The sequence below is a fragment of the Egretta garzetta genome, unplaced genomic scaffold (genome assembly GCF_000687185.1).
Source record: "Egretta garzetta isolate BGI_Z169 unplaced genomic scaffold, ASM68718v1 scaffold297, whole genome shotgun sequence".
NCBI classification, from domain to species: domain Eukaryota; kingdom Metazoa; phylum Chordata; class Aves; order Pelecaniformes; family Ardeidae; genus Egretta; species Egretta garzetta.
In genome coordinates, this window is record NW_009260410.1 from 846,854 (window position 1) to 870,814 (window position 23,961).

At 36.5% G+C, this 23,961-nt stretch overlaps 1 protein-coding gene across 9 annotated transcripts in view; it reads left to right on the plus strand.

Annotated features, from left to right (window-relative positions):
- FAM126B (family with sequence similarity 126 member B) overlaps nucleotides 1-23,961 on the plus strand; it is a 74,904-nt gene that overhangs the window by 2,627 nt on the left and 48,316 nt on the right. For 4 of the 9 annotated variants that reach the window (XR_004842619.1, XM_035899101.1, XM_035899108.1 and 1 more), the window contains exons 2-3: nucleotides 21,625-21,727; nucleotides 23,841-23,919. Coding sequence is in view for 8 of the 9 variants with exons in the window: in XM_035899101.1 (XP_035754994.1) it covers nucleotides 23,869-23,919 (51 nt within the window). In the remaining variant the exon portion in view is untranslated. Of the gene's footprint in view, nucleotides 1-2,394; nucleotides 2,567-3,526; nucleotides 3,619-5,622; nucleotides 5,702-21,082; nucleotides 21,094-21,624; nucleotides 21,728-23,840; nucleotides 23,920-23,961 lie in introns of those variants that run through there. The other 5 variants (XM_035899103.1, XM_035899104.1, XM_035899106.1 and 2 more) reach the window with 5 other exon arrangements.

The following is a 23,961-nucleotide window of genomic DNA, read 5'->3' on the forward strand; positions in this document are numbered from 1 at the left end:
GCCATACTGGTCTAATATGCTCTTCTCTCTTGAAGCCTAAAGATCTGGGATCCTGATACGGACAGGACCGTTGTTTCAAGTCCTGCTTGTTTCCCACAGCTAAGCACTATTTGACAGCAGGTGCTTTATTCATATACTCTTTTCTAGGCAAGCGTATAGGGTTACTCCTTAGGTCAGCTCTCCCAGTCTCTCAGCAGGATGATGTTTTATATGGATTTTTATTCCATGGATATGCTTAATTTTTAAAAACTTTAGAGCCTGTGTATGGTTTTTGCATCTACCATGTTTTCTGGCAATAAGCACCATACTTCACGTGTTGTGTGAATTCTTCTCTTCTGGTTTCAACCTGTTATCCGAGAACTTCATGTGATACTCTCTGTTTTCTGTACAAGGAGAGGCAGGACTGTTTGACTCTCTCCCAAGCAGTTTGATACGAGTTTAGAATCTTTAAATATCAGATACAAGTTTAGAATCTTTAAAGATCACAGATAATGTGTTCACTCAAACACTTGTCTGGGCAGGAAAATAATTCTAGATTCCATTAGTTTTCTTTATACTTGTTCCCTTATATTAGAATATGAACTAGTATCAGGAAGTGAAGCTGGAGGTTTCCTCAGCTGTCTCCTGGTGAAGGACATCTCTGCTATAGGAATGATCATTTAAGAAGTCCTGTGACTCTTTTCAGGAGAAATTGATCTGAGCGGAGACAGTCACCAGTAGTTCGACATGCTACTTTGCTCAGTTATTTTCATTTCCAAACAGAATAGTTACGAGAAGTAGTTCTTGACTTACTTAATGCTGTTTTCCACAGTGTTTCCTTTGCAGTTATTTGCTTGTAGCATATAAAATTTTGTGCAGAGTTGTGTTCAAGGGTACGTTAACTTCTGAATTGTGCAAATTGTTCAGACATTTAATGTAGGCTGTAAAGGTAACTATAAAATAGAGGTTATGACTTTAAGAAAGATTTGCAGGTGTCAGGTATTATCTGAATGATCTGTTGTTTTTCCTGAACCTTTCTTTTGTCATGGTCTTTGGCAGAAGTGGAGATTCTTAAAAAACAGAATTGCAGGATGGTTGAGGTTGAAAGGGACCTCTGGTGATCATGTAGTTCAACCCCTTTGCTCAAAGCAGGGCCAACTAGGGCAGCTTCCTCAGGACATTGTCCAGTTGGATTTTGAATATCTCTGAAGACAGAGACTCCACAACCTCCCTGGGTAACTTGTTCCAGTGTTTAAATATCATCATGCTGAAGAAGTTTTTTTCTTATGTTTAAGTGGGATTTCTTGTATTTCAATATGTGTCCGGGTAGGCACGAAGTTTTTTTGAGAGTAAGAAAGTGTTCTGAGTTTGTGCTTGTATCGCTAACTGTAGATAAAATAGTAAGTTGGTTGAATTTATCTTTCTGCACCTTTGCTTGGATAATTCATGCTTCTAATAACAAGACAAATAATTTAAAATGTATTTTTGTGTTGTGGGGTTTTTTAATAACATTAATCACAGGACAGATTTATGGGAGTGACTCGGTCTCCTTTTTCATATACAATTCTGACTTCGGTTTCTAAACTTGAAATATAAGGTCAAGAGGTAGAGGGGCAATTCTGATGAAATAAAATATCGTTATCTAGTAGAACCCTACTGTAAACCAAAGTTCTCTATTGCCAGCAGTACCATAGAGACGAGAACGTGTAAATCTTGATCAGGGGCTAGGTAAAATAATACACAGTTTGCAGACTATTCTAACACATGCTGCAGGCTATCAATAATAGTAAAAGTTTCGTATTGTAAGAAAAATGGCTGTATGGCCATTAGTCATTCTTCTGTTAGCATTACATTTTTTTGTCAAATATAATGAATTTGGACACAGGCTTTTTTATATTGTTTTCCTTAGAGCCAGAGAAGATAGAAGTGATGTGCTGCAGATGTTTCTTGTGTGACATTTATGTTCAGTATAGAGTTTTAAGAATAAATTAGTGGTCATGGAACATATTTGTCTTAACAAACCATGTAGCTACTTCTAAACTAATCTGCATCTTTTAATGCTGCTATAGAGCAATTTGGATCTCATGTACCCTCATGAAGGATAATATCCTTTTCTTCTGAAATCCTGTTTCTCATACTATGGATTCTATTTGAAAATGTTTAATAAAATAAGTAATAAATAAAACATATATTTTATTTATTATTAATAAATATATATTTATTAATACATTATTATTTTATTTTATTAATAAAATTATTGTTTTATTTTATTAATAAAAATAAAAATCACTTAGGGTTATCTACCTCAGGAGACGTTTTATTAGTAATCACAATTCAGGTGATTGTAAAAGACAGAACTATCGTTGGCAAGTTACCTTTTCAGTCTTTCCTTGATTGTTTTCTGTTCTTCTGCAGGCAGTCTAGTTTGCCCCTGCTGCCCACTGCCTATGTCAGATCTGCTACCTTGACCTTCTGGTGTGATTCTGTAGAGCAGTATGTATTTTACAGTTCAAACTTACTGACTTCCTTTTGTGTGCCAGAGACATTTGGAAGGAGATCTCACTTGGGCAGTGAAAGAAAATGTCAGGTGAATAACTATTGCAAAGTGGTAAACTTTATTTATTTATTTATTTTTCTCTTAGTACTGAATATCATTACTTGGAAAATGCCAAGTTACCTGTCTGTGTAATACTGTTCAGCATAGGACCTTATGGAGATGACTGGAACAGTTCAAACCTGTTAGAACACTCTTCTAGGGATTCACTCTTTCTGCATACTCTGGGGTGGTTTTTTTTGTTTGTGTTTGGTTTTTTTTGTTTGTTTTTTTTTTTTTTTTCCTACAGGACTGAGTATTTAACGACATCTCATCTTCATGTAGAAGTTATACATGTGTTTGACTAACAGTGAATTTTGCAGTCCAGAAATGCTAACACTATGTTCTTGTGTGCAATAATTTAGCTAATCTTACTCTGTTTTCATTTTACTTACTGTGATTCTTCAGAAAACTGAACTGGTTAAGTTTTCTGTATTGGTTTCTGCATTATGTATGGTTCATGAATTCTTTAAATAGTTATACATTACTGTTCCTCTGGTTTGTATTTAAGTGAAATATTTGACATGGACATTTGTGGAGACTGCATGACTGTAGTTTGCTGATTCACACAGGGCAATTTTGATACTTCTGGAATTTTTTTCTGTTTCCATTCCCTATGTTTAGTAGTTGTATTTAGGGTCTTCCTCTCCTCTTCTGCCCTGCCTTGACCCATATTTGGGCTGGGGAATTATTCTACATCTATCTGGAAAGGCAGTAAGAAAGTTTAAAAGAATGATCTTATTTTTCATGGCCATTCAGCTGAGAAGATACTGGGTTGAAAGATAATGAGGTGAGATATGTGTAAAATTTGCTTGTGGGTTTTTTTTTTTTTCCTTCCTGGCATCATTTATTTCCTTTTTATTCAAATAGGTTGGTTATTTTTGAGAGTTCTAGTGTCTGTTTCTTCTTTCCATCTCATCTGATTTTCTACTTTGTCCTTTCTGTCTCCTTTAGGTTGGAGAATATCTTGAGCTTTAGGAGAGGCCGGAGAGCAGCCCCCCCTTCCACATGCCTGCCTCTGTTCTGATTTGAAATAGGGCCACAAGGTAGAAAACTTGATTTAGAAAAAATTCTGAAGAAGATCATAGTAGTCATTCAAGCAACTTCCCTGAACATCCTAAGCATAAGATTTTGAAGACACGTGGGCATGAGTATAGAAGATTTTGTTTTAGAAATAGCTTATTAGCTTGTCTCTGTAAATTTAAGTATGTTATTTCCTGCACATGAAAACAAATTAGCTAGAAATTATTAATTTTTTTATAATTTTTTTTTAACATGGACTTTGTGAAGATCTGACATCTTATGACCTGTGTGCCCCATTACCAGTGTAAGCTACACTGGTAATTCCACCATCTGCTTTAGACAGTGTGGTAGCAACATCATGATGGCTCAACATAGGATGGTCAATAACCTTCTAGCTGGGACGTTTCAGAAAGCAAGAGGCTTTTATGTAAAGTTAGTTATAGAGGTGGTGGAGTGAGCAATTTATCAAACATCCTAGTATATGCCATCAGAATAGAGCAGGAAGAAAAATCTAAATGTTCAACTTCGAGTTTTGATATCTCTTTATTACTCCACGTTAGGTGTATACTTTTTTCAAAAAATTGTTGATACTTCTGCATATGAATGCTGTCCCTCATGCTTTATGGCTGGAAATGCACATGCAGTTAAAAACAGTAGTTAAAAAGAACTCCCTACTTAGCATGGTTGTTGTACTGGTCTTTACTGTCTGCAAGTAACTTGATGAAAGATGCCAAATCCCTTGGTAAGCGTAGACACCCGCCATCCAGATTTTGCAGATGAAAATTCTTCATGTTTCTGGCACAGCTGAAGTCAGTGCTAAGATTTATATTTACTTCTGCAAAATTAAGGTTAGAGTGTGAATTTCCAGGCTTCTGTTGTAACTATGTTGCTTTGCTCAATATGTAAAACTGAACTTCAGTAAACAGAACTAGCACACGTGTTTGCAGTTAGAACCCAGTCTTGATAGTACAAGTCTTTCTTTGTACAACAGTGATAGTATAAGAGTAAGAGAGGGTGTTAATATCTTTTCAGACTCTTAGTATTTTAATAACAGCAGTGGGATAGAGAGAAAACTGGTTAAAGTCCATTTACTTTTGTGAAATTACGCAAGAAGTGATTGAGGAGTTTGTTAAGTAATAATAATGTGCCCTTTTACATAGAAATGTGAGGCATGCTGATGAAGGATTTATCCTAGCAAAAGCTCATATTTCTTTGTGTGTAACAGTGGGGAACTTTCCATTGCTTTTTTTTTTTTCTTTTAAGACATTCAGTTGATCTGGAACAGCAGAGAGATGTGAGCTAAATATGGACACAGAGGAGAGTGAGGGGGGGTTTAGATGTGGAATGGAAAAATGACTAGTTCCTTATGTGCATGGATTTTTTTTTTTTTAAGCTGCTTTTTTTCTTGTTCTTAGTGTAGAACAAGCCTTAGACAAAATTGCTGAGCTTCCAAAGCTGCTTCTAGATTGTTAATTGTGTGTCTGTTCTATTTGATAATTGTGTAACTGACAAACCATGATACCTGATGGTATCTCTTCAATGTTGCATCTGTGCAATAGTTTCAAATAGTAACATCCTTAAGTTTCTGGAAGTTACTAAACCGTATTTGTGGTAGTTTCTTGGGAAGATCGCAGAATGAGGTGCTGTTTTTGTCAGACTTCCTGTGAGCCGTTCTAATAGCTTAATTCATGTTAATGAACTGCTGCAGACTGCAGCTCAAATCTTGCCATGTCACAGTAGCAAGAGCTTCATGAAAATCTCTGAAACAGTTAAGTGCTACCTATGGAAATACAAATAGAGGTGGGAATCCTGGGCTGGAGGCTAAGTTGATTGAAAGTAGAAGAGAAATACCTAAAATACTGAACCAATTTAAGCTAAGCATTCATAAGCTGTATTTCTGTGCTGTTTATTTTCATAGACATTCTGTGACAGCAGCCCTTCCTTTGTCATAACTGTAACATGCATTTCATGATTCTCTAGTGAAAAGGATGCCTAGTAGCAGGCTACTGCCTTTTCCATTTGTTTAGGACTGTGCGCCTGCCAAGGCTTGTTTCATGTGCTGTGACTCTTCAGCTTTGTCTTCACCCAGGTTACTGTAAACACCAGGTGAGTTTGAGAAGCCTCTGTTTATCTGTGGAATAAGAGAACTTCCTAGCTTTCTTTTTGTTTGTTTGGGGGAGAAGGAAAGAACAAGTTTTTCTTTCACCATTATCAGTGTTAGAACTTGAGTCAGCAAATAAAAAATTTAAGATAATTTGCCCTGGATATTTGCCCAGTCTTTCCAGCTGATTGGTGGAATGTGAACAGTTTAGGCAAGGCATGTTGTCCATGAGTCTCCAAAGGACCAATTGCAAAAATAACTAAGATGCCCTTTTGCAGGGCAAAACACCTTTGCAGGTGTTGAGTGGACCTGGAATATGCATTGCAATCCTTTAGATGCATAGTAGTAGTCCTTTAACATGTATAGTGAGAATCAATAGTGAAAATACATATGCAGTCATTCTTTGTACATACAGAAAAGAAACTTTTGGATTGTTACAGTCACTTCAGCCATAGAAAAGAGAAAATGTTTTTGAGGCATCTGGGTGTTTAAATCATTCAAATGGCAGCTGCATTACACACACATATCTTGTGTTCCAAGAATCACTGCACTAAACTCTCTGTCAGGGTGCATGCTTTACTTTTTTGCTCTCTACATAGGTTAAATCCTTTGTTAGCTACAAGTCTACTATGGGTTTCAGCAGTTCATTTTTACAGTTTACATGGCAAAACTAAAACTACTGCACTAATTTCACTTTTTAATTGAATTTAAAATATTAGCATTTTATGCCTAGTTGCTAACTTGCCAAGTTATCTCAAACTTAAACTCTGGAATTTTTAGGAAAATAATTCGAAGTGCTTTAATACATTCCACAATAATGTTTATACATTAACTTTGTAATTTTACACACACCCCCTTTTTTTTTTCTAGCTACTTCAATATTTATAGTGAGTAAAACTCATGATGCTAAGGCAGAAAAATAAATGTGCAACTCTGGAATTTCACATTTGTTGTGCACAGAGTGCAAATTGGGTTAAGGTCTGTGGATGGATACCAGATGGAGTTAGGGGTCAATGGCCAACACTAATTGGCATTGATGCTGCTGAAATAATATGAACAAGTATTGTGCTGATTGTCACGGAGTGTTTTGTGTGTGTGCCCTCCCCTCTTTACTTTATTTGGTGATGTATAATTAACCAAATGTTCAAAGGTTGGTTTTTATTTATTCTGTGCCCTTTTTCTCAGACTTGCAGGTATTGGTCTGTGCTAAAGACAGAATACTGGGCTTGATGTAATAAAAGTAAAAGGAAATTTAAGGAAACTTAAGTAAACAGGAGGATGCCTTTAGATGTTAATTTCATCTAATAAATTAAGATTTGATGTATCCTGCAGAAAGCTTTAAAGTGATCCATTGGGGATTGGGGGTGCTACGCTTTTTTTTTACCAGCCGCTAGGAAAGATCTTCTTCAGCACGGCTGCTTGTCATTTTACTGAAATGTTTTGTAGGAACTTCACCACATTTGGCTGGTAGAGATGTGCGTGGGTGTGACAGTCAACTACTCTTCTCTACTGATGATACTCCCATGATTGTAACCTACCAGAGATTGTCTTTCATAGCTTATTTTGATAATAAATTTTTGGTCTTGTGAGAGAGAGAGGGGAAGGAACAGATCTTCAAATGGACATTATCATGCTAATTAGGAAACCTTAATCACCATTTAAAGAGTTTTCAGCTTTATCAGGTTTTGAGGTATTTCAAATTCATACGCCGATGGAGAGATTTTGATAGACAAAATATTTTTGCTGCATGTACTGGCTTTATTACTGGAATTTTGTGTAGTTATTTTATTCCTATTTCTATGAACTCTTGGGGCATTCTGCTTTAGTAATGTGTGTTGTCTTTGAATAGATTGTGATGATTATCTTTTTGTCTCTGTGAATGCAGGCTTTATAGCTTTCTGAAATGCGTAATGTTGCTATAAGTAAATTCTGCATGTTTACTCATATGCGTCACATCTATGGAAAATGCAAAAGGATTTTATTAACATTTATTTTTATATTGCAGGAGAATGTTTGAAGTTACAATCTTATTTCTTGGTTTTAATTATTCAAATGAAACAGAAACAATTAGGAAACAAAAGCATTAAAAGATGGTTACAAAAGCCTTTTCAATGTGCCAGTTGGATAGCTGGCAGTTAAAACAAAAAGCATGAGGATTTCCTGCCACCCCCCAAGTATGAAAATCCTGCTGCTTACTGATAAAAATAATTATTGCATAATCATCTTAACTTGGAGATCTGCACATAATTGCAGGTACCAGGGTGTTAGGTCTGGATTTGTATTTTGTTCAGAACAGTTTTCTTGTGTACTGAAGTAGTGACATGTGGATGGTGTGGTTTTGGCTTGGATTTTTTTTGTTGTTATGGTGGGGTTTTTTGTTTGGTTGGTTGGTTTTATGCCTGATCAACCATACATTCTGAGAAGTTACTCAGTGCTCTGCAGGTCCACTGTCTGCCTGCCAATAACCTCAGTATTCCTAAACCTTCTGTCTAAGTTGCCCTTGAAAGGCTACATGTGTTTTGTGAAGCATGCTGTATGAAAGGCATAGATGAGTATATTCCTTATACCAAAACCATACAATTTAAGGATTTCTGGTGCCCGGTGCTTGAACTTTGGTAAATGCTGCTAATTCCTATCAGCGCAGTTGCATAGGGAAACAGAAGAGTGACACTCTTGATAGGCTATTTAATTAAAAACTTGGGATTTGATTAAAAATTTTTGATCATGTGTTTGAAGATAATGAACTGAATTTGCTTTATTGCCAATATAATTAATAAAAAAAGTATAATGTCATGTACATTACCTAGATGGGCAGTGTGACCTACCTGTAAAAGAATAAGGAAACCATATATGTTTAGTATAGTTCATGTGGATGTATTTCTATTTCAAGTAGATCTAATATAGAGAATTTGCTGAAGAAAATTAATGTTGCAAAAACCAGTAGTATAACTCTTTGACATGTTTGCACATAAGGCCATCTTTGGTCTTTTTCCAAAGGTAAGTTTACAGAGGAGACTCGAGGGAAGGAAAAACACTGTCCTACCAACTGATTTTGAAGTTTGTTTTTAGCAGGAAAACTATTTAGTATTACAAACAAAATCCCAGAGTTTCTCTGTGTGCAGGTGAGGTTATGTAAAAATGGCTGAAGTTTAGAACATTGAGTCCTTGGTGAGAATTCCCACTGTTTTATTTGAGTGCAAGAAAATATGTTTGAAAACCTAGAACATTGTAAAATTGACCATGTATAAATAAATTGCATTCCTCCCTCCACACCAAACAAACTTGAGGAAGGCTGCATGGATTTTCAAGGCTGCCTGTTAAATCTGTCATTTTTCATAATCTTGAAAGACTCCTGCTTTTGTGAATGTAACTTAAACAGTATTTGATAAAAACATTTTAATTTTGTTCAGGCTATGAGTAGAAAAATACACAAAAATTGTAGTATGCATTTAGTATCTTGCTCTTGTTTCTGCAATGTGAAGGGGGGAATAGGACTGCATTTCAATTGAAGTCATCAAGGCTATACCTGCGGAAGGCGGCTTTTTTTTTTTCTTTTTTTTTAATACTGATCTATAGCTTAGATAAATGAAAAGCATTGTGGAAAGTCTTGCCTAACAGGGTGCATAGAAGATCCGGTTGATTTAAGTTATTTGTGCTGGGTTTGCACTATGTTCCTAGAGAGATTGTGTGCAAAGTTTTGCCCCAGAAAAAAAACCTTTACATTTCACATTAAAAAAAAAAAACAAACCCCCACAAAAAACAACCAAACACTCTCCCTCCCCCCCCAAGAAACACCCCTGTGTGTATTAGTAACTTAGTGTTCCTCACTATTTAAAAAATGTATAACAAATTAACTACTTCACACTGAAACATTAACTAGTCTTTCCTTACGACTGGTCAGTCTCTATTCTGTTCTAATATTAGTTTTAACAGTAGAAGAATAACAACTGTGTAAACAGTATGCATTGTGTTTAACTATTCAACAGGGAAGTTTAATAATTAAACATACCAAGACAGAAGGGGAAACTGGTATACTTGTTGCACCAGTTTACTAATGTTTTAATTCTCATACAGTTATTTCACAAAGCAGTAGCATATACTTCCATGTGATAGGCCACAGAATGCCAAGTATAGTTAAGCTGAGTTTCAGAATTTCATGAGAGCTTCTAATAAGGTGATTAAAAAAGGGTTGCACTTTCTTTAGAGGCACTGTTTCTTTTTCTGCTTTCTGTGAAGGAGAGACTCCAACAAGGGCCATGTAATTTCTTGCTCTGGAGGAATCATAATGAAGTTACTGGGTTGGTCATGAGCATTGATTTTTATAGCATAGTCACCTTAATCAATTGGGTCAGCTATGTGGATAGTTGATGTTAAGGTAGCTCTTAATGGATTGTGTTATACAGAGTTAAGATGGTCAGGAATGTGAGTTACTTCTTATGTGTGGAAATTCTGACTTGTATGGTCTGTCTAATCTCAACATAAAGTAACAGTGTTTTTCTTCTCCTTTTGTGAGATTGTTCTTTGCAGTTCTTAAAACCTCTTTCTAAATTTCAGAAAACAAGTGTGAGATTGCAAACAGTTGCCACTGAAATAATGCTGTGATGCATGACATGGAAGAAGACAATTTGTTTCCTGTAAAATAGCAATTGGAAGTAGTAAAGGCAGCTACAGTCTGAGCACTTCTGACTTTGAGTTGAAGCAGAGCTTATATTTCTGGATTTTTGATGCTATTCTTCTTTACCTGTGAATAGCAAGCAGCCTCTGTGTGTGTCTTAAGTCCTCTTCATGTTTTCTATGTAGAGCTCAACTTCTTCGTATATTCTGTTAGGTCAAGCAGAAGAGATCTGTGCTGTTCTGAACTTGTGTCATCTTGATGAGTAGTGGTGAGATCAGTGATGTTTCATGTAACTATATTTGTTATTCAGTTTGCTTTTTAAAGTCTGGGAACTTGTATTGGAAAAGCAAGACCAGAATATCAATCAGAATTAATTTTATCCTTGAAAACCGTACATCTGAAATGTGAATGATGCATCTGAGTCACACGGATTCAATTTATGGCATCATGCAATAAAGGAATATATCCTAGTACTTATGGACCTTTAACTCTGGCATTTTGAAAGTTTATGTTGGAACTTTGTATTTTTACTGTATCATTAAAAAAAATCAGTAATGTGACATAATTCTGGCTATAATTGAAGTAAATTCAAATAAATGTGAAGATTCCACTTATTTAAGAGTTTGTGGATATGTAAGTAAGTGTATAGATGGCGGGGGGAACCTGTCACCTCAGTTTCATTTACTTACACTCTACTTCCTGGAGCTGAAGGCTTTACCATCTGGAAATTGGAAAGATTAGAATGAGGGATTTCATTACTTTCAGCAGAGGATTCTTTAAGTTAGATCTCTTTGGGAATACTTAGGGCAGAAGAAAGGAGGTTAGGTAAATTAATTAATGAATATGTAACCTAAATTCCAGTTCGTGTGAATTACAGTTGGTAGCAGATACTGCAGCGAGAAATATGTATTGATAATTTATTGATCTGGAATTGATAGGGGACTTAATTTTTATGGCTATTTTCATGATATAACAGACATTTATTTCTATCAGTTGAGGAGGTTACAGCTCAAAAATGGGAAGCTGCTTAGAATCTACAGTTCATATATCTAGAACTGTTTCTGCATGCATTTCTTTCCTTTGCAGGCAAGATAGTGATCTTTCTCAGCATAATGTTTGCAGTCCTATTGCAAAGAGTGTGTGGATGGGTTTTTGGTGGTGTGGGGGTTTTTGTTGATTTTTTGGCTTTGTTTTTTAATTTTGTTTTGGTTTTTTTGTTCCCACAAAAATTCTGTTTCAAGTTTTCTCCTAGTCCATGCTTGTTCATTTTTAGTACTTAGCTTTGAGTGTCCCTTAACTGTGGTTTTGCAAGTGTTAGTTTGCTGTTAGATTTTTTTTTTTTTAACGCTCCATTTTTACTATGCATTTTCTATCTTTAGTTCAGTCTTTCTAGATTTAATTTACTTCATGAACCAAAACTGTGAACCAAGAAGGTGTTTGGGAGAGGTAGGGTTACACGGAAAGTAATTTGCATGGAAATGTTTTCTTAAGTAAAGAAATTCATGAGTTGCAGACAAACTAGCATAGGAAGAGTTATTGCATATGAACTGATGCAAAGGAAGAACGAGACTGTATTGTTTAGCGTAGGATGGGTTATCACACAGGATCCTGACGAGAATGTTTTAGGTTTCGTGTAGGATGACTACATAGAGTTGTTTCTAAGGAAACTGGTGCTGAGAGAATAAGGTAGCATTTCTATGGCTAACCTACGTGTGTGTGTGTATTTATATTTTTAAGTGCGTCGAGTCTTTATAATAGAATAATTAACATATGTTTTGCTGTATTTAAGGCTGCAGGATAATTTCTTTATTATATTATTGTTTCCCAAAGCCCGTAGGTAAAGTAGAGGAGTATCATCTTCATATACAGAAGATAAATGTCTCCTTCCACTTTCTCAATCTTCTTGACTCTTTTCTTTTCTGCTTCATTGATTGCTTGGACTCCTAAGAGGGGGATTTAGCTACAAGTGTACAATTGTGTTTTATTCAGGCTCTTAGACTGTGAGGCAGATGGGACTTAAATTTTTCTCTAGAGTGACCTGACTTCTGTAGCTTTCTACAACTACTCTGCAATACAATGAAAACATCAGCTTTAAAGTAATTTTTAAACTGTTACCAAGTATCTATTTTAAGTGTTGTATTTTCATTCACACTGCCCTAATTGTTTGTCTTCAGCAATTTTGTATCTGCAAAGCACAGTTTCACTATAGTAATTGTAGAAAGATAGAAGGTTTGGCAGCTGACCTTTCTGGTGCTTGAAAAGGCACAGAAGATTGTTTAGGGCTTAAAATGACTTAGAGGAAGCTTTTTGGAACAGATGGGCTGTGTCTTTTCTTTACCCTTTTTTGGGAGAAAATTTTGGCTGAAATTGATGCGACCTTTTTTATAAGAAACTGAGGTCATGGTGCAAGTATGGTACCATGAAAATTTACAGGAGTATTGTCAGTCATCTTCGACTTCACTGTGGTAAGGCTTTCTCCCATCATTCTCACATAACTTTCTTTGTTGCTGGTATCCAAAAAGAAAGTTTTTTAGCCTGGTTATTACTAGTGAGTCAGAGTGGGCAGGGAAGAGATGTCTTATCCAAGTTGTTTTGCGTGACTAAGGCTTGGCTAATAAGACTGGCAACCTAAATCCCACATATAGAATATGTCAGCATTTATATTTTAAAGTTGGAATGCATGTCTGTCTGCTTAAGCTTGCAATTAAATTACCTAAGAACTGGAGTTGGAAGAGAGCTCTCTTTCTATTAAAGACAATGCTTGAGCTGATGATTTAAATTAATGACTGTCCAGAGAATGTTTTGTTTCTTTCTGCCTTTGTCAGTTTTGTACCTTGTAGAAGTTTGTGTTTCTCTGTGCTGTGGAGCTGTATGGCCAAGAGAGTTCTGGCAGAATGCTTGTATGTGTTTCAAATGCAAAATTGCAGTTCTAGTTCTGATTTTTTGAGGACAACAGTTTTTTAAATTGTTGTTTATGTCCTTACCCAAATGGCAGTTTATATAAGTGTTTATTAAATATGATTGTGATAGAATAATGAATATGATTGTGATAGAATAGTATATTTATGTAGATGGATAAAGGGAATTACAATGGTATTTGTGATAAGTTTGTTATAAGAAACATATTATTATACATGTACTTCTAAATAAGTACAAGAAGTAATCTACCAAAATTGAACATTCCCAAGGCTAGTCTTATTTTCTCTTGGGATCAAATTAACCTAAGAGTCAATCCCTTTTCCAGTGTGGAAATCAAACCATACTGTGGTTGTGTAATATAGTCCACAATGTAACTTGACAGTATCTGGACGAAGCTGTATATACTTGTATACTGAGCAATTAAGGAACGAGATGCTCCTAGAAGTTTTTTGTGAAGTCTATCCATTAAGAAGTGCTAGCTTACACCATTAAGTTTTCTTCTTTACTCTTCTTGTTGTACAAAAGAAGTAATGTTGTAAAACAGGTGTTATAACATTTATCTAGCATCTCTTCTCATTGCCATCATGATATTTTATGATAATGAGTCCTACTCTTAGAGTCTGAGAAACAGTATACTGTTAGCAGTCTAACATTTCTACCTTGTTACATTTTAATGTTTTATTTTTTATTACTTTGTTACAAAAAATCCATTCTACCTTCTCTTTCCGTTAATTCCATGTGCTTCTAAGACACAGAGTTCTTTTTTCTTTGAATTTTTAAAATTATTCCCATATCCAGGTTAGAAGTTATTTTTCACGATCTTTGTCATTAACTGCCTCTTAACTATTTTTCTGCCTTATACATACTTATTTTTAGGTTGCTTGAGTCAAATGTAGGCCAATGTTTCAAATAAGAGCATATTATTAGTTTTATATGCTCTACTTACGTGTTTTCAGATTTACCTTGTACCATTTCTGTGTGGTGATTTCTTGATTTCTTTTCTGGCTGCTGATACATTCCTGAGCAGATGTGTTTATTAAGTTGTCGAATGTTTTATCCGGTCTTCTTTCATTTGGTCTTTTAAACCTCTGCATTCTGGGACCTGATGAGATGCATCCCACAGTCCTGAGAGAATTGGCCAATGTAGTCGCCAAGCCACTCTCCATGATATTTGAAAAGTCATGGCAGTCAGGTGAAGTCCCTGGTGACTGGAAAAAGGGAAACATTGTGCCCCTTTTCAAAAAGGGTAGAAAGGAAGACCCTGGGAACTGCCGACCTGTCAGCCTCACCTCTGTGCCTGGAAAGATCATGGAACAGATCCTCCTAGAAGCTATGCTAAGGCACCTGGAGGCCAGGGAGGTAATTGGAGATAGCCAGCATGGCTTCACCAAGGGTAAGTCCTGCCTGACGAACCTAGTGGCCTTCTATGATGGTGTGACAACAACAGTGGACAAGGGAAAACCAATGGATGTCATCTATCTGGACTTCTGCAAAGCCTTTGACATGGTCCCCCACAACATCCTTCTCTCTAAATTGGAGAGCTATGGATTTGATGGGTGGTCTGTTCGGTGGATAAGGAATTGGCTGGATGGTCGCATCCAGAGGGTAGTGGTCAATGGCTCAATGTCCGGATGGAGACCGGTGACGAGTGGTGTCCCTCAGGGGTCCGTGCTGGGACCGGTGCTGTTTAACGTTTTCATCAATGACTTAGCGAGATCCAGTGCACCCTCAGCAAGTTTGCGGATGACACCAAACTGAGAGGTGCGGTTGACACACCAGAAGGATGGGATGTCATCCAGAGAGATCTGGACAGGCTGGAGAGGTGGGCCTGTGTGAATCTTTTGAGGTTCAACAAGGCCAAGTGCAAGGTAGTCCTGCAGCTGGGTCGGGGTAACCTCCGGTATCAATACAGGCTGGGGGAAGAAAGGATCGAGAGCAGCCCTGACGAGAGGGACTTGGGGGTGCTGGGGGATGAAAAGCTGGACATGAGCCGGCAATGTGCACTGGCAGCCGGGAAGGCCAACTGTACTCTGAGCTGCATCAGGAGAAGCGTGGCCAGCAATGAGGGTGGGAAAACACTGGAATGGGTTGCCCAGAGAGATAGTAGAGGCCACATCCCTGGAAACAGTCAAGGCCAGGTTGGATGGGGCTCTGAGCAACCTGATCTAGTTGGTGGTGTCCCTGCTCACTGCAGGGGGGTTGGACTAGATGACCTCTAGGGATCCCTTCCAACCCAAAACATTCTATGATTCTGTGATTCAGGAATAACTTGTCATGAGAAGTTCAATCTGTTTTATTATTATCTGTGTTTGTCAGCATGTTGCCCAGTTTCCTTTCTCCAGAGTTCATTAGTCTTGTTAAGGCGTATGTGTGGTGGGGAAACATGTTCCCTGTGTAGTTCTGGCCATCTTAGTTCATGTTGTTTTTTACCTATTCTGCTTCTCAGAGCGTTAATTATATTAAATGAAGGTGCTTTTGTTATGGAGCTATGAATGTTCTTGATCAAAGGAATTGAATGTAGATTTAGTTCAAAGTAAGGACATATTCTTGATGCCTTTCCATACTACTTTTTTACAGAAGTAGCATGGAAAAATCTTTTTTTAAATACACTTCTTTCCATGTTCAGTAATGAATTACAGGTATGAGGGGAGTGTATTTGTAGCTTGGAAAAACAAACTATAATGATAATTGAGTTTTCTGTTCTTTTAGACCTTAATGTTCTCTTGGATGAGTGGCACTGGAAAGAGATCATGCAGCTTGAAGATTTGTTCTTGTTGAAACAGTCCAGGTTTTAATTGCAAAATATTCTTGCCGTAACCTTTGAGGTAAAAATATATAATATTAGTGTTATTCATCATGCAGCTAGGACTCAGTTGCATTATATACATCGTGACTTCTAGTATATAATGGCAAAAAAAAAAAAAGATTAATTCTTGAAGTGCATGTCCCGCTTATGTAACCTCTCCCATGTATTTTGAAGCCAGTATAAAGTCTTAGCTTCTTTAAAACAAACAAGCAAAAACCACAAATAAAGTACAAACCAACAACAAAAAAACCTCTGCATACTTGAATAGTCATATCTTCTTAAATGTCAGCAATTATTAATATCTAATTGGTAGCACTTTTTTTTTTCTTTTTAATCCTCACCGTAAGTGTTGGTATATCTGTATTGCGAGTGCTATTGGCTCTGATTATTTGGTTAATCATTTTGTTGTTGCAAATTGGTCTTGGTTAGTGGTTTAGATGCAGACTGGTAAACAGTAATGTATTTATTCAGTACATTTTTACACTAAGTGTAAATGAAAAATGTGCTGTCTGATGAGAGAAGTTGATTTTCATGTCTATTGCTTTAGAAGACAGAAGTTCTTGGGCAGTTATCAGAGTTCTACATTTCATTGTTTTGATAGTGTATTACTGTAATAAGTTTTATTTCAGACTGATATTTTCAAAGACAATAATATAGACAATGGTGAATTGGTATCTTTAAAATGAGAATCTATTTCCAGGTAAGCAAATAAAAGGATTGTAATTTAAACATAAACTCATGGTATTGCAGTCTGTTGGTAATTTCATTGTCTCTTGGTTTATACATGTGTTATAACTAGTCTAATCCTCCCCAAACTGTCATCATAAGAGTGCCTGGAAAGTCAAAGCTGTGAAGTGCTATCTCATATATCCCAATGAAAGTTAAGTTCTTAAACATCTAGGCAGCTCGTGTGTTAACATCAGGAGTTAACCCATTGTTTCATACTTTTTTATTTGTGTGCATAGCATGAGGTAGGAGAGTGCTTTTGCATGGTAAAATTCTGGTTAGATCTCAACTGTAACTGGCAGGTGTATGATGCAAGACACATTAAGCATAAAGATTCCAGGTCTAACGATTTAACAGCCTTATGTCTCGTATTCTGCCCCTTTACACCAGATGAAACAATTAAGAAGTTTTCTTCTAAACTTCCTGTGCTCTTTTTGGGAAGCTTTTCAGTAGTTGATTTTCATATTTGATCTTAACATTGAGTGACTGTGTTCCCAACTATAACTTTTCTGTTCCAAGCTTTAGTGTGAATTTAAACTTGCTTGCTTCTTTGGCATTTAAGGAATCTTAACAGTCAGTCCATATGTAAAAATATATTGGTATATTTCGTTATTACTGCTCCTAATAACTAAATTCCTGCTTAGCTATCATCCTTCCTGCATATTGTAAGAACCTTTGAGCATAGTAGGGAAAAAAAAATCTAGTCTTTTTAAAATAAACATGCAAAATCTCCTATATACCCTGTATTTTGTTTGCTTTGGGAGAGATGTGAACACTCTGGAGGTGAAATTCAATACTCTTAGTTCAGGCCGCTTCAACTTTGAATAAATATGCACAGGATTTAGAGCAGTTGAACCAGTTTATTTTAGAGACACACCCACATGGTGCTTGATATATTCCCCCCTACCCCCTGCAAAGGTACAGCAAACCAGGGAGTGGATGTAAGCAAGAGGTGTGCTTTGCAGATGCTCTTGTGAAAATCCCAGAGTACGGTCTGCGTGTCAGGCTGAGACAGTCACACAGCTGTTGTGCTTGTGTTCCTCTCTAGCAAAAGTGTCCAAGTGCATCAGATGCAGCCTGGCTGGTGTGGTGCAGAATGGTGGGGCAGCACTCCCTCCTCCGATGGGGTGGCTGGAAGGGTGGGCACGGTGGGGGAGGCACAGTCACTGAGCACTGAGCTAAGATGCTCACTGTGCTTTTGTTTTCTTGTACGGAGTCAATGCAGAGTTAGTGTACTGTAAATCCATGACGTGACTATCTTGCCTATTTGTACAAGTCCTTAAAAATGTTTTTAATACCCAGGCAGATAATTTGGAAGGGAGAGATGATTTGTCCTAAACCCAAACTAGTACAGTAATACTAGCTGGAATAGATGTGGGCTACTTCTGCATTGATACAGCAGAGCTATATGTCTACACCTTTTTAAGCCACATGAGCATGCAAGGATTAACATCTGAAAAAGTCTTCTGGAAAGGATGCAAATGTAGCATTGGAGAAATGAAATAGTTCGTGGGCTTTTTTTCTATAAACGTGGTACAATATTGACACGTAGATAAGGTGCTTCTCCTCCTGAGATATATAGTTCATATTATTGGTCTTTAATGTACACCCTGTCAAAAATGTTCTGAAAGCATCAGAACAATTAGCTGTATTTATATAAGCAACCACACAAAGCTGCCTTTAGAATCTTCATTGAGTGAAAATGGACAGATCATACAGTAGAAGTGGCCCAAAAAGATCTATTGTGTAAAGCTCTCTTTCCCCCGTTTTCCTAACAAATACACAGAAAGCACTATACAGCATCCTTTTCTTCAGGGATGAATAAGCACAAGATTCCTGTGGTATATGCCCCATATTCTAATCCTTTGTGTACTTGGAGATTATCACATACAACCTTAAAAAAAGTTGTTCTGCTTTTTCAAAGTACAACTGTTAAAATCTTACTGTACCACATGTAAGAAAACACTGTGCACTGGATTTTGTTTCTGGCATTGTTCTTAAAGGGCATGGCATAAGCTCTGTGCTTCAGCAGTTGTTCTCAAGATGGCTGCTTTCCTAGGCAGTAGGTATGGCTTTGGTTCTGAAGCTGACTTATTCTGGAAGAAGTCCCCAAACAGGGCTTGCTTGAAGGTCAATGCACGGCACAAGCATTGGGACAGAAATATGTTGGATACTGGAGGGGAAGGCTGACTTTTCCTTTTTCATGGTAGCTAGCCACTAGATGGGCGTAATTATAATACCAAACTGCACCCAAATTTTGACACCAGCACAGGTTGAGTTTTTAACTTTGTGAGTTGACTTGTTTGACAGACAGCTATATGTGGACTTTCTGTAAGGCTCAATAGACTTCTGTAAGAGGAGTTAATTTCTTAGGTAGGTTAGGTGTTATGCAATTATGGTACTTGACATTTTTTACTTCTGTGGTAGGAACATTGGGATCTGTATGGTGTTCACGGTAAGGCATTTGAATCATTCTTGCGACTCTTGGTGGGTTTGTAATTGCTTTAGATATGCCAGGCTAAATCCTGATTCCAAGGAATTGCTAATTCTTCAATTCATTAATTTCACTTCTTTGTAGTATTCTTCCCTTACTCCAAACTACTACATTTTTACTGGCCTAATGCATGTGTTTCTTGATAGCCTTGTGCATTTCCTTATGTCTGGCACGGTTAGCTTGCTTAGTGTTCTTGCAGTCTTGCTCTGAATTTTAGTGCCATAGGGCAAGAAACACTTGTTGCTACTTAAAATATACAATAGTATCTGGTGCTCAGTGGAGCTTTATTGAATACAAGTTTTGCTTTCCTGTTGGAGCCGTGCTGTAGTTTCATACACATTGCTGTAGACTGGTGTATAAAGAGAAGGGGGATTTGTGTTTTGGTGTGGGGTTTTTTGTTGTTGTTCTTGGGTTTTTTTGTTTGGTTTTAAGCATAATCTTATTTCCTCCTTGCAAGGTTTCTCCAAGGAAATAGTCAGGTTCCTACAGACTCAGTGTAATCTCTTGGAGTTGGTAACAGTGCTGGAGGAGAGCAGCTGCTCTCCTCCAAATTTTAACGGGATCTTCCAAGCTGAAGTAATCTTTTAGGGGAGAGGGGAAATTTTGGCTGTGAGTTACAGCTGATGTTTGCCTCTTGTTTAAGGGCAGCTATGTACTGTTTTCTATGTGTAAAACAGTTTAAACCCCCACACCCCATTTGTGATGCCATGTAATGTAATTTTTTTTATTATCTTCTACTTAAATTTAATTCTAGAAAATCTGCAGGTTTAGTTTGTAAGCAAACTGACAAGTGAATGAAAAATTTTGAGCTGTTACAGCCTGATTCTCCAACCAGGTCTGTGCACATCTGCTTGTGCTTAGTCCTTTTGTGGGGAAAAACTACAGAAAAAAAAGTTCCCTTGTCTGATTTGCTGGTATATAACTGTGATTCTTGTTGCGGGGCTAAAATAACCTGAGTTCCTATCCAGGAAAAAATTATGTCTAACAATGCAGCTCTGGAAAGGTCCACCTAGTGAACTTCCAGGATCTGTGTTTTTGGTTTTGACAGTAGGGATAGCAGGTTAGGTACAACTGGACCTCTAGGTAACAAATGCAGTAACTTAGAGCTAGTCGGGAACCCATGACATTTCTAGAGAGTAGTGTATATCAGATATCGTGTCTGGATATACAAGTTGTTTCTAGCATGTTGTAAAACTTGGGAAGCTTCTAGAAGTCCTGAATCAAGTCTTACAGACCTGATATTCTGTCTTGAAGATGCGTGCCTGATAATTGCAAGAAGCAACTGATAATAAGTTAAATACATAGACATATTTTGTCTTTCAAGACTCCTCTGCATGTTTAAAAATCTGTATGGAATTGGCTACAGTCTGCCTATAGGGTAGAAATTTGTTTGGTTTTTTTTCAAACCGCTCATAAATATTTTCAGGGAAAGAAGAGGATTTGAATTTCATTCATTCAGAAGTGTATTATGATTTCTGCAAGGAGTTGCATTTTTAAAAAAAAGTTTTATGAATTTTAGAAAATTCATAGAGAACATTGGTTTGTGTATACCATCTTGTGATAAAAGCCTTCGCTTGCCAATGTAGCCTGAAAAGGATGGTACCTCTTGCTAGCCTATCTCTAATTAGCATGGAGGAGGGAAAAAAAAAGGGACCTTTTAGTAATTCAGTAATTTGGAAAATAATGAATTGAATAAGCAGTATGGAATGGAATACAGCTATTGTTTGTATACTTCAGTTTCCTATTAGAGGTCTCCAGATACTCTAATTTACTTAGAGCGGGTTCATTTGTGTGTTGTTTACCTCATGCTCAGTATGAAGGGAACATGCAGTGAAAGGTGAACTTCAGTATAATACATGATTTTTGGAATGGCATTAAAATTTTGGCTTTGTAAGGAATATGTATTAAGAACAATGATAGTAAGGAAATGTCTTTAATGTATTCCATTTAAGAGGTATGTGTTCTCCAGAGCCAGTGTATTGATTCAGCTTACGTTTTATAAAAGTATTACTCTCCTCTTTTATCTTGCATCTTTCTTGCACAGTTCTTCGTAGGAAATAGCGCTTCAGTTTTCCTTTCTATTGTGCTTGTAGTACTGTGCACCACTAATATGTAAGGGTTTTCCACATACATGACAAAGCCTTCTTTTTGGATGAAGGCAGTCTCTCCCTTCTTCCCTCTGCTAAAACGCCAAGCCTTTTATTTTTTTTTATGGCAAATTGCTTTGTTACAGAAGGACCCGGATATGCTTTAGTGGATTTGATAAACTTCAGTTTGTAAGGTCAAAAAATATATGCATTACTGTTTGGTTTACTTTACTATATTTCTCCTTATTTTGTGATCATCAGAATTTCTTTTCACCTTTCAGAAAACAGGGCAGTACTTGAAGGCTTGACAAATGCATCCCAGGTTGAAAAACTGCTGCATTCCTCCTCCTCTTCCTCCTTTAGAAAACTGACTTCTTTAAAGAGGTAAAGTTTAATGTTGCACTTCCTGTAGAAAATGTTTGGGTTTTTTTCCAGGCAAAGTGAACTATATCTCAACTTCTGTAGTGTGTCCTGTGGTGTTTTAAATTAACTTATATCCATGTCTCATTCTGATGACTGGTATCTGTTCCCCTATCTATTGAAAAGTATGTCTTTGGAAACCTTTGTCTGCAGAGATCTATTTAGTTGTGTTGTGTTATTTTATAGAATTATTTGTCAGTGCTTCTGCTGAAATAAGTCACCCAAGTGTCACTTGAATTTAAATTAATCTAATGTTATTTCTGAATATGATATCTTTTAGGATTTTTAAACATGCTTTTGAAATCTGAGGCAGTTCCTTAACCACAGGAGTTTGTATTCTCTCAATGACTTGCTGCCAGGGGCCATGCTAAATGCTATATGTAGCCCTGTTCATACAAAATTGCTAACATTAAACTTACAGCTTCCCAACACAATTTTTATATCTTATTTCATTTTCTGTTTAACAAATACAAATCTGTTCTTAAATACAAATCTTCTTTTGGAAATCAAAACAAGTATGTGCTGAGACCAGAATAGGTGATTCCAATTATCTAGTCTGGCTATTTATCATAGGACTTACATGATGTAGCTTATATATCAAACCCATAACTTTTGGTTGAGCCTAAATAATTTTCAAAACATCTGAAAGAAAATTGTACAAAGTAAATAATTCATTTCATGTTTACCTTCCTTTTTCTTACCAATTTTACAAAAATTCTGCAAATAGTAGCACTTAATATATTCTTGACATTGCTTGTATGAAGTTGATGAACATAAGTGTTTTGGGGATTAAACATGATTGTAGCTGTTATCATCTGTTTGTGAAAATGTTTCTCTTTTTTTCCCCATCCCAGGCTAAAAGAACTTCAGAAAAAGTTGACTGTAATGAAGGAAAAATACTAACTAAAAAAAGGGGGGGGGGCTTTGAAGCTGATGGGTATTTGTAGTTTTCAGGGAAAACGTGGTAAAGATAATACGACAGCATGTGACAGCTTTGTTGCATATAATTGTTATACAGCAATATCAACTTCTTTAAAAAAAAAAAGTGTGACCAAAATATCTTTTAAAATACAGTGTCACTTCACAGATTTTCTGTTTCTTGTTTCTGTTCAGGCAACTGTTAACCTGCAGGCCCTGTCAAAAATAAACTTTTATGAAACCTTAACTAAGAATCACTGTCTTCATATGTCTAGTATGGCTTCAGACAGCTCTTATATTTTACTGTCTCCTCAATTTATGCCTTTTCAGGTCACTATTAGGCTTTAGTCTCTAGTATTAGGCTACAGCTTCATTTCACTTCATCAGATTAAAATTTTTGGACTTTAATGACTTCCAGGTATTGCCAACCTGTGCTGAGGTCACACAGAAAGACAAAATGACCCTTGTTGCTTAGAATCTATTTAAACATCAAGCAAAGGTATCTAATGACGCCTTGTGTTTTAAACATTCGTGCTATTGCCTTGAGAATTAAATTTATAAGAATTCGAAAGATGATCTATATAAAATGGAAAACAGTAACAACCATTGTCCCTGCAAATTTTTTTTTTGTTTCTGAGAATTCCAGCATACTTTTAGAAGAGCTAAATCTTGCAGTTTGAATGACAAGCCTCAAAATTCTTTTAAGAACAAACTTTAAGAAGTAAATTTCTGCTATTAGGATTTCTAACAACTGGTTTTATGAAACTGATTTACTTCAAGCTGTATCTAGAACTGTCATTACAAGGTCTCACGTGATTTGTTCCATGATGCTCTTTACTTTGCTCCACTTGTCTTTTCTTTGTACTATATTTGGTAAGGGAGCAAGAATGGGATGATGTGTCTGTCTTAAATAATGTATGTTTTGGCCTGAAGCACTGAATCCTTTTTCCTCCTCCCTCATTAATGTGCTGTACTTTTGACTAAAAGTTTAGTCATCGTTAGAAAATGGGACCAGTTTTCTGAAATGCAGCTTTTCTTATTGTTTGATATTATATAATTCTATTGGGAATTTGTTAACAGCTTTTAATTGGGGTAGGATTTTACAAAACTAAGTTTTGCTGCCAGAATTCTTTTTTAATTTCGTTTTTCTTTTCTAAAGGTAAGAGAGAAGCAAAAGTACTAAGAAAATGCTGGGATCAGAACGAGGTGTCGTGGAAGAATGGTTGTCAGAATTCAAGGTGAGCTGAGAAGATGAATGGTAGCTATACCATTGGCTTTCT